General features: G+C 45.1%; 1 protein-coding gene across 3 annotated transcripts in view; it reads right to left on the reverse strand.

Moving 5' to 3' along the window:
• Positions 1–11,349, reverse strand: part of LOC130294679 (B-cell receptor CD22-like) — a 67,557-nt gene that overhangs the window by 7,008 nt on the left and 49,200 nt on the right. For all 3 annotated transcript variants that reach the window (XM_056544876.1, XM_056544874.1, XM_056544875.1), the window contains exons 5-7: positions 9,818–10,081; positions 1,861–2,100; positions 218–308 (exon numbers count right to left, since the gene is read on the reverse strand). In XM_056544876.1, the coding sequence (XP_056400851.1) occupies positions 218–308; positions 1,861–2,100; positions 9,818–10,081 (595 nt within the window). The remainder of the gene's footprint in view (positions 1–217; positions 309–1,860; positions 2,101–9,817; positions 10,082–11,349) is intronic.

Here is an 11,349-nt window from a genome sequence, read left to right on the forward strand (position 1 = left end):
GTGCTCAGGATGTCAGCAGAGAGCTCTGTGTTTCAAACGGAAAATAATTTCCTCTGTAGTATTCAGCAGCTAATAAGTACTGGAAGGATTAAGATTTTTTAATAGAAGTAATTTGCAAATCTGTTTAACTTTCTGGCACCATTTGATAAAAAAAAAAAAAAAAGTTTTCCACCGGAGTACCCCTTTAAAGTTTAAACAGTAGTAAGTGTGTGCTTACCTTAGACAAAAGTAGACGATCAGAATGAAAAAAAACAAAAAGATCACCCCTGCAACCGTTCCCAAAATCAGAGGGAGATCCAATTCATCACCTGTATGAAAGCCGAAACATAAGGAGGCTGTTAGCAGAGAAATGGATATAATTGGAATAGTTTGTTGTTATTCATGAGGTCTTTCTTAAAGGGGTACTCCGGTGCTCAATGTTTGGAACAAACTGTTCTGAACGCTGGAGCCGGCGCCGGGAGCTCGGGATATCATAGCCCCGCCCCCGTAAAGATGTCACGACCCGCCCCCTCAATGCAAGTCTATGCCGTCACGCCCCCTCCCATAGACTTGCATTGAGGGGGCAAGTCATGATGTCATGAGGGGGTGGGGCTATGACGTTTGTTCCAAAGGCTGAGCAGCGGAGTACCCCTTTAACGACCTTCAACCTCAAATACTGTAATACTTCCTTCTTCGGTAGGAAGATTACCCATTTGTAGGTGGCTGTTTTGGGGTCTTTGCCCCTTGTCAGTACAGAACAGAGCAAGCTAGCATCCTGCTCTGCACTGATGATTAATGTTGAGCGCGAATATTCCAAATGCAAATTTTCACCGTGAATATCGGCACTTCGCGATTTCGCGAATATTTAGAATATAGGGATAAATATTTGTAAAGACAAATATTTTTTTTCCTTTTTGCGAATATGCGAATATATGCGAATATGCAAATATTCGCGAATATGCAAATGTGCAAATATTCGTGAATATCGGCACTTCCAGTCAGAGGACACTGCTCCCTCCCTTCTTTTTGGTGAAAGATATACTTGCGCATGTGCTCTATGCAAATTATATTACGAATTTTCGCATGGAAAAAAAAAAAAGCGAATATGCAAATTTCACGAACATAGGACGAATATTCGTCCATATATTCGCGAAATATCTCAAATTCGAATATGGCCCCTGCCGCTCATCACTATTGAGGATGGGCAATAACCGAAAAACAGCTGTCTACAAATGGGTAATCTTTCCTTTTGGAGAGATTTCTGGCTTGGAATACATTCCCAGTCATGTTCTAAGGCAGTGTTTCTCAAGTGCGGTCCTCAAGTCCCCCCAAAAGGTCATGTTTTCTGGATTTCCTTAGTCTTTCACAGGTGACATAATTATGATCAGTGAATCAGGAATCACCAAAGTTATATCAACTGCGGAAGGGGGTGCTTGAGGACCGCGCTTGAGAAACACTGTTCTATGACACCTAGTTGGAGTTAAAGCGGTACTCTGCTTCTCAGCCTTTGTTCCGAACGCTGGAGCCGGGAGCTCATAACGTCATAGCCCCGACCCATCATGATGTCATGCCCCGCCCCCTCAATGCAAGTCTATGGGAGGGGGCGTGACGACCGTCACGCCCCCTCCCATAGACTTACATTGAGGGGGTGGGGCGTGACGTCATGAGGCGGTTGGGCTATGATGTCACAAGCTCCCACTGCCGGCTCTAGCGTTCGAAACAGTTTGTTCCAAACGCTGAGCAGCGGAGTAGCCCTTTAAAGCAAAAAATTGCAGGCGTGACAGTGATGTAGTCCTTGTATCTACTCATAACACGTGACAAAATAGACACTAGACATATGCACTTTTATAACCATTGACCAACAGAATACAGGACACTTACGTTTTATGTGGATCTCTTCAGAGAAGGAATCCCCAGCCCTGTTGTGGGCGATACATGAATACTGCCCATTGGTATCGTCATTTTGTAGGGTCAGAGTCTTCCCTGTCTCGTTGTGTAATATAGATCCATCCTTCATCCAGGTGTAGTGAGATACATCCGGTCGGCTGCTTTGGAAAACACATATCAATGCCGAGAATTCACCTTCAGTCTTCACTTTGATTTGAACTCCAGTTGCAGCATCTACAGGAAAAAAAAAAAATCAACCCAATATCCTCAATGACGAAATGACATCTATATTTACTTAGCAATAACAAATAAAAACTATACAGTCTGAGACACAGAATAGTGTAGATCCAGAATAAGTAAAAAAAAAAAAAAACATTCCTATGATATCAATTCAACATTAAAGGGTACCTTTCATCATAAAAACTGTATTGTAGATTAATGTATGCAGAATAAATTCCCAATAGGATTTTATTAAAAAATATGCTGCTTTGTATTTAATTAAAAATGCCCACTAGGGAGCAGTGCTGAGCTTGTATGTGTCCTGTCTGCAGTCTGAGAGCATGAGTCTGAAATATTTAAAAAAGACTTGCAGCCAGGACTGGTAGGAAACCCCTAGTGGTAATTTTAATTAAATAGAAAGAAGCATATTTTTTAATAACATGCTATTGGAAAGTTATTCGGCATACATCTATATATATATATAAAACTCAAGGTGTGTGTGTGTGTGTATGTTCCACAAAAACGTCCAACCGGCTAAAGATTTTAACATGAAACTTGGCACACATGTTACTTATATGTCAACAACAAACATAGGATAGGTGATTTAACCCTTACTCCCCCCCCATTTGCCAGGGGCGGGGTTTATGTTTAAAGTCCCATACAACTCTATGGGAAATATATGTTACTGCATAACTTCCAAACGGCTGGAGATATTTCTATAATACTTGATCACATGTTACTTATATGTCCACTTAAAATATAGGATAGTTAATTTAACCCTTAACCACCCCCATTTGTGATTGTGAGGGTCAGGGTTTTTGTTTAAAGTCCCATGAAAATCAATGGGAAAATGTATGTTCCCACATAACTTCCGTACAGCTGGAGATATTTCAATACCTGGTGCACATATTATGGGTCGGGATATGAGGATGGGATGGGAGGTCGAGATAGGAGGATGGGATCGGAGGTCAGGATAGGAGGTCGACTTAGGAGGTCGGGATATGAGGACAGGATTTGAGGACGGGATAAGAGGTCGAGATAGGAGGTGGAGATAGGAGGACGGGATAGGAGGTCGGGATAGGAGGTCGGGATATGAGGACGGGATAGGAGGTGGAGATAGGACGGGATAGGAGGACGGGATAGGAGGACGGGATAGGGGGTCAGGATAGGAGGTCAGGATAGGAGGACGGGATAGGAGGTCGAGATAGGAGGACGGGATAGGAGGTCGGGATAGGAGGTCGAGTTAGGAGGTCAGATTATGAGGACGGGATAGGAGGTGGACATAGGAGGACGGGATAGGAGGACGGGATAGGAGGTCGGGATAGGAGGACGGGATAGGAGGTCGAGATAGGAGGACGGGATAGGAGGTCGGGATAGGAGGTCGAGTTAGGAGGTCGGGATATGAATCAGGGATAAGAGGACGGGATAGGAGGTGGAGATAGGAGGTGGAGATAGGAGGTGGAGATAGTAGGTCGGAATAGGAGGTCGGAATAGGAGGTCGGGATAGGAGGTCGGAATAGGAGGTCGGGATAGGAGGTCGAGATAGGAGGACGGGATAGGAGGTCGGGATAGGAGGTCAAGATAGGAGGAGGGGATAGGAGGATGGGATAGGAGGTTAGGATAGGAGGGTGGAATAGGAGGTCGGGATAGGAAGACGGGATAGAAAGACGGGATAGGAAGACGGGATAGGAGGACGGTATAGGAGGTCGGATAGGAGGTCAGGATATAAGGACGGGATAGGAGGTCGACATAGGAGGACGGGATAGGAGGTCGGGACAGAAGGTCGAGATAGGAGGACGGGATAGGAGGGCGGTATAGGAGGTCGGAGTATGAGGACGGGATATGGGGTTGGGATATGACAACAATATATGGGGATGGGATATGAAGTCAAAAGCTTCCTCCTCTGTTGATTTTCCTCCCCAACAAGGATGAGGAAGGAAAAACCGGGCAACGCCGGGTACTCAGATAGTTAATCTATAATATATCAAACGTTTTTTTGATGAAAGGTATCCTTTAAATATCATATGGTTCCCGGCCTGTCACTTACCTCCGCTCTCCACGGGTCCTCTCTCTTAGCGCCGATGCACGTGCCCCTACCTCCTAGGGCACGCGTGCGCCGGAGCTATTAGATTTAAAGGGCCAGTACGCCCTTAATTATTGTTTTCCTCTGCACCTCAATTATAAGTTTCTGCCCCTCCCATCACTCCCTGCCGGATCTTTATTTGCCTTAGTGCCTGTGAGAAAGCTTATCTGGGTCTTGCCTTGCTGTGTTCCAGACCCCTTGTTCCATGACTTGACTCCGCACCTGTGCCACCTGCCCTGACCTACTGCTATTCAGACCACGAGTTGTTGTATCCCTCCTGTGCCTCGCATCACCTCAGCCGTCTGTGTGGTCAAGTCATGCCAGGGATAGCGACCTGGGTGCCGCCTGCCACAGCAAGACCATCCTGCTTTGAGGTTGACTCTGGTGAAAACTAGTGGCACCTTATACTCCGCTCCCTGGCACAGCCCGTGTCATCTGCCACACAGGTCCAGCGGATCCACTTCCTCCGTGAGTTTCCTGCCAACTGCCCTGAGTCCTTACACAAATTAGAAGAATGGCGCAAAGTGATCTATTTTGTACTAAAAGTAAAATTAGAGCCGACATCCAAAGGGTCTGTAACTCAACATTTGAATCCATAAAACATTATAAACAGAATATGAAAATGTCTATCATTTAAGCATTTCATTCACATTTTATTATATGTATTATAGTTGTAACTCACAAATCAGAAACATGGCCGCTCATCCACGACTTGTACACTGATCTATTTGCTTCTCAGCAAAAACTAACAGGTTGTTATTATCCATTTTGATCAAAAGTACAAGCCCACTCGCCACGCCAAGGCCACCTAGTCAGAGTGGGTCCATAACCTAACACTAGCGTAGCATTAAGTGTCGACCATTAGGTGGCTGGGAAAATGTTAGGAGGAAACCCTTATGCAGTCTCCTGCTAATTAAAAACGCCTGGGCCGAATGGGTGGAGTGGAGTGCTGGCTATGAAAAAAGGGAGAGACTACAAATGTACAACAAATAGAGAAACACAAATATGGCCACACATCCACAACTTGTACCAATTGTGCAGGAAAATTTATATGCTAAAAATTCTCTACTTCTAACCCTTTTTTATTTTTTCTCTATATACTTACATAGTACAGGTATCTCTATATACTTACATAATACAGGTATCTCTATATACTTACATAATACAGGTATCTCTATATACTTACATAGTACAGGTATCTCTATATACTTACATAATACAGGTATCTCTATATACTTACATAATAAAGGTATCTCTATATACTTACATAATACAGGTATCTCTATATACTTACATAGTACAGGTATCTCTATATACTGTCACGATGCCGGCTGGCAGGAGGTGGATCCTCTGTGCCAGAGAGGGATGGCGAGGACCGTGCTAGTGGACCGGTTCTAAGACACTACTGGTTTTCACCAGAGCCCGCCGCAAAGCGGGATGGTCTTGCTGCGGCGGTAGTGACCAGGTCGTATCCACTAGCAACGGCACCTCTCTGGCTGCTGAAGATAGGCGAGGTACAAGGGAGTAGGCAGAAGCAAAGTCGGACGTAGCAGAAGGTCGGGGGCAGGCGGCAAGGTTCGTAGTCAGGGGAGATAGCAATAGTTCTGGTACACAGGGTATAAACACACAAAGAACGCTTTCACTGGCACTAAGGCAACAAGATCCGGCAAGGGAGTGCAAGGGAGGAGACTAGATATAAGCAGGGAACAGGTGGGAACCAATTAAGCTAATTGGGCCAGGCACCAATCATTGGTGCACTGGCCCTTTAAGTCTCAGGGAGCTGGCGCGCGCGCGCCCTAGAGAGCGGAGCCGCGCGCGCCAGCACATGACCGCAGGAGACGGGAACGGGTAAGTGACCTGGGATGCGACTCGCAAGCGGGCGCGTCCCGCTGTGCGAATCGCATCCCCAACGGCCATGGCAGAGCAGCGCTCCCGGTCAGCGCTGACCGGGGAGCTGCAGGGAGAAGGACGCCGTGAGCGCTCCGGGGAGGAGCGGGGACCCGGAGCGCTAGGCGTAACAGTACCCCCCCCCTTAGGTCTCCCCTTCTCTTTATCGGGTAACTGCCTCCCCTGGGATGAGGACACCGGGAAAGGATGGAGGGATTCCTCAACGGCAGGCAGAACCGCAGGAGTAGGAATGGGGAGAGAGGGCAGAGGGCGGGACCTGGCACGGGGCAGTGTGACACCAGGACGAGGGCCATGAGGGGACACAGAAGCTTGCCTGATGGAACTGGGAGGGGGGGAGGGGCATTTCCTGTGGCAGGCAGAGTCCTTAATGACCTTAGGGGGACCAGATACAGGAGGAACCATAGAGTTACGGCAAGGGTTACTGGGAACCGGTTTTAGACAGTTCTTGGAACAAGAGGACCCCCAACTCTTGATCTCCCCAGTGGACCAATCCAGGGTTGGGGAATGAAGTTGAAGCCAGGGAAGTCCAAGGAGAATTTCCGAGGTGCAATTGGGGAGGACCAAAAGTTCAATCCTCTCGTGGTGAGATCCGATGCTCATAAGAAGGGGCTCCGTGCGGAAACGTATGGTACAGTCCACCCTGGCTCCGTTGACCGCGGAAATGTGGAGTGGCTTGACAAGACGGGTCACCGGAATCCGGAATTTATTCACAAAGGAGTCCCGAATAAAATTCCCAGAAGCTCCAGAGTCCAGGCAGGCCACGGCTGAGAGGGGAGAGCTGGCTGAAGTGGAAATCCGAACAGGTACCGTGAGACGTGGAGAAGCCGACTTGGCATCAAGAGACGCCACACCCACGAGAGCTGAGTGCGAGCGTGCGTTTCCCAGACGTGGAGGACGGATTGGGCAATCCACCAGAAAATGTTCAGTACTGGCACAGTACAAACAAAGATTCTCTTCCTTACGGCGATTCCTCTCTTCCAGGGTCAGGCGAGACCGATCCACTTGCATGGCCTCCTCGGCGGGAGGCCTAGGCGCAGATTGCAGTGGAGACTGTGGGAGAGGTGTCCAGAGATCTAAGTCCTTTTCCTGGCGGAGCTCTTGATGCCTCTCAGAAAAACGCATGTCAATGCGAGTGGCTAGATGAATGAGTTCATGCAGGTTAGCAGGAGTCTCTCGTGCGGCCAGAACATCCTTAATGTTGCTGGATAGGCCTTTTTTAAAGGTCGCGCAGAGAGCCTCATTATTCCAGGATAGTTCAGAAGCAAGAGTACGGAATTGTATGGCGTACTCGCCAACGGAGGAATTACCCTGGACCAGGTTCAGCAGGGCAGTCTCAGCAGAAGAGGCTCGGGCAGGTTCCTCAAAGACACTTCGAATTTCCGAGAAGAAGGAGTGTACAGAGGCAGTGACAGGGTCATCGCGGTCCCAGAGCGGTGTGGCCCATGACAGGGCTTTTCCAGACAGAAGGCTGACTACGAAAGCCACCTTAGACCTTTCAGTAGGAAACTGATCCGACATCATCTCCAGATGCAGGGAACATTGGGAAAGGAAGCCACGGCAAAACTTAGAGTCCCCATTAAATTTGTCCGGCAAAGACAGGCGGAGGCTAGGAGTGGCCACTCGCTGCGGAAGAGGTGCAGGAGCTGGCGGAGGAGATGGTTGCTGCTGCTGTAGCTGAGACTGAATCTGCTGTAGCTGCGACTGGAGTTGCTGAGTCATGGTGGTCAAGTACGACAGCTGGTGATCTTGTTGGGCAATCTGTCGGGCTTGCTGGGCGACCAGTGTGGGGAGGTCGGCGACAACAGGCAGAGGAACTTCAGCGGGATCCATGGCCGGATCTACTGTCACGATGCCGGCTGGCAGGAGGTGGATCCTCTGTGCCAGAGAGGGATGGCGAGGACCGTGCTAGTGGACCGGTTCTAAGACACTACTGGTTTTCACCAGAGCCCGCCGCAAAGCGGGATGGTCTTGCTGCGGCGGTAGTGACCAGGTCGTATCCACTAGCAACGGCACCTCTCTGGCTGCTGAAGATAGGCGAGGTACAAGGGAGTAGGCAGAAGCAAAGTCGGACGTAGCAGAAGGTCGGGGGCAGGCGGCAAGGTTCGTAGTCAGGGGAGATAGCAATAGTTCTGGTACACAGGGTATAAACACACAAAGAACGCTTTCACTGGCACTAAGGCAACAAGATCCGGCAAGGGAGTGCAAGGGAGGAGACTAGATATAAGCAGGGAACAGGTGGGAACCAATTAAGCTAATTGGGCCAGGCACCAATCATTGGTGCACTGGCCCTTTAAGTCTCAGGGAGCTGGCGCGCGCGCGCCCTAGAGAGCGGAGCCGCGCGCGCCAGCACATGACCGCAGGAGACGGGAACGGGTAAGTGACCTGGGATGCGACTCGCAAGCGGGCGCGTCCCGCTGTGCGAATCGCATCCCCAACGGCCATGGCAGAGCAGCGCTCCCGGTCAGCGCTGACCGGGGAGCTGCAGGGAGAAGGACGCCGTGAGCGCTCCGGGGAGGAGCGGGGACCCGGAGCGCTAGGCGTAACATATACTTACATAACACAGGTATCTCTATATACTTACATAATACAGGTATCTCTATATACTTACATAATACAGGTATCTCTATATACTTACATAGTACAGGTATCTCTATATAATTACATAGTACAGGTATCTCTATATACTTACATAATACAGGTATCTCTATATACTTATATAATACAGGTATCTCTATATACTTACATAGTACAGGTATCTCTATATAATTACATAGTACAGGTATCTCTATATACTTACATAATACAGGTATCTCTATATACTTATATAATACAGGTATCTCTATATACTTACATAGTACAGGTATCTCTATATACTTACATAATACAGGTATCTCTATATACTTACATAGTACAGGTATCTCTATATAATTACATAGTACAGGTATCTCTATATACTTACATAATACAGGTATCTCTATATACTTATATAATACAGGTATCTCTATATACTTACATAGTACAGGTATCTCTATATAATTACATAGTACAGGTATCTCTATATACTTACATAATACAGGTATCTCTATATATTTACATAGTACAGGTATCTCTATATACTTACATAATACAGGTATCTCTATATACTTACATAATACAGGTATCTCTATATACTTACATCATACAGGTATCTCTATATACTTACATAGTACAGGTATCTCTATATACTTACATAGTACAGGTATCTCTATATACTTACATAGTACAGGTATCTCTATATACTTACATAATACAGGTATCTCTATATACTTACATAGTACAGGTATCTCTATATACTTACATAGTACAGGTATCTCTATATCCTTACATAATACAGTATCTCTATATACTTACATAATACAGGTATCTCTATATACTTCCATAATACAGGTATCTCTATATACTTACATAGTACAGGTATCTCTATATACTTACATAATACAGATATCTCTATATACTTACATAATACAGGTATCTCTATATACTTACATAATACAGGTATCTCTATATACTTACATAGTACAGGTATCTCTATATACTTACATAATACAGGTATCTCTATATACTTACATAATACAGGTATCTCTATATACTTACATAGTACAGGTATCTCTATATACTTACATAATACAGGTATCTCTATATACTTACATAGTACAGGTATCTCTATATACTTACATAATACAGGTATCTCTATATACTTACATAGTACAGGTATCTCCATCAGGGCTGATTCTCCTCTCCCCACTATATTTATAGCAGCACAGGAATAGGGCTCCATGTTCCTTGTTACATTCCTCACTATTATCTCCTTTCCTCCTCTGGATGTTGATTTTGTTCTGTTCTTCCCTTTGTACCATTCATACTCAGATACATCAGGATTGGAGACGCTGTTACATTGTAAAGTCACATCATTTCCTTCCATCACTTCAGTTATCCCAATAATGATTGTCACATTTTTTGGTGGATCTGTAGAGAAGAAAACATAATTCTGGTTTAACCCTCTAAGGACACAGCCAAATAACATTTTAGCATTTTCTTATTTTTTTCTTCAAGGTTTTTTGCTCAACCAGTTGTGCTTTGTAATGACACCTTTTATTTTACCATAAAATGTACTGCGAAACAAAAAGGGTTTTATTTGTGAGGGGAAATTGACAGTAAAGGAAACTTCTGTATTTGTTGAAGGGCTTAGTTTATACGCCGTGCACTTTACGGTAAAACCAACACATTTTCTTTATTCTGTGGGCCAATATGAAAATATGTTCTAACATGTCTGTTACTGCAATGCTTTAATAAAAAAGGTCAACTATTTTTAAGAAAATGAGTGTGCGTAAAATTGCCCTATTGTAGCCCCCCCCCCCCCCCTATAACTTTCTTATTTTTCTGTATATGGCCTTATCTTTTGCATCATAATCAGAAATTTTTATCTTTACATCTTTTGCCTATATTTGACTTTTTGATCACTTTTATTAAATGTTTTGTGGGATTTATTAGAGATTTTGGACTATGGTTTTATTTTTTTAATTTTTGCCGTCCACATTCGGGACCATTAACATTATTTTTAATAGTTTGGACATTTTAGCATATGATGATACTAAATATGTTTAGTAATTAGCATTTTTAATTTTCTAGTAAAATGGGAAAGCTGTATTTATGGTAATTTTTATTGGGGTATGGGGCCAATTTATATTTAAAAAACTTTCAAGTAGCGTTTATTTATTTATTTCTTTTTTAACATTTTCTATTTATTGGACTCTTTTGATTGCTTCTACTGTTTAATGCTATGCATAGCACCGATCAGTGATATCGACGATCTTCTTTTATGTGAGCTGTGGTGCAAGTTAATAGAGCTCTGGCCACCATCTTGACCCATCGGACCTCCACAATCCTGCTGCAGTGGTCCAATAAGTCTTGACATGTATCACAACTGCATTAGGTGCCGTGATTGATCAAGGTATGCAAAGCATTGATGGAGGACATGAGCGGAATTGCTGATGTCCACCAATATGGGCAGGTCCTCAGCTGCTAATAGAAACTGGGACCAGCTGTGGATGAAGCGAGTTCAGCTCCTGCGGCTGCTTCATGTTCAGGATGTAAGTCCTGGTGTGTTTAGTACAAGGGCACCAGAGCAAGTAATAATGTCCGATGTAGTTAAGGGGTTAACTCATGCAGCAAATAATTGTTTGGCATCACACGATTAATGAAAAGGATTCATTTCATGGGTGAAAAATGACAAC

This window comes from Hyla sarda, chromosome 10, assembly GCF_029499605.1.
Source record: "Hyla sarda isolate aHylSar1 chromosome 10, aHylSar1.hap1, whole genome shotgun sequence".
Taxonomy (NCBI): Eukaryota; Metazoa; Chordata; class Amphibia; order Anura; family Hylidae; genus Hyla; species Hyla sarda.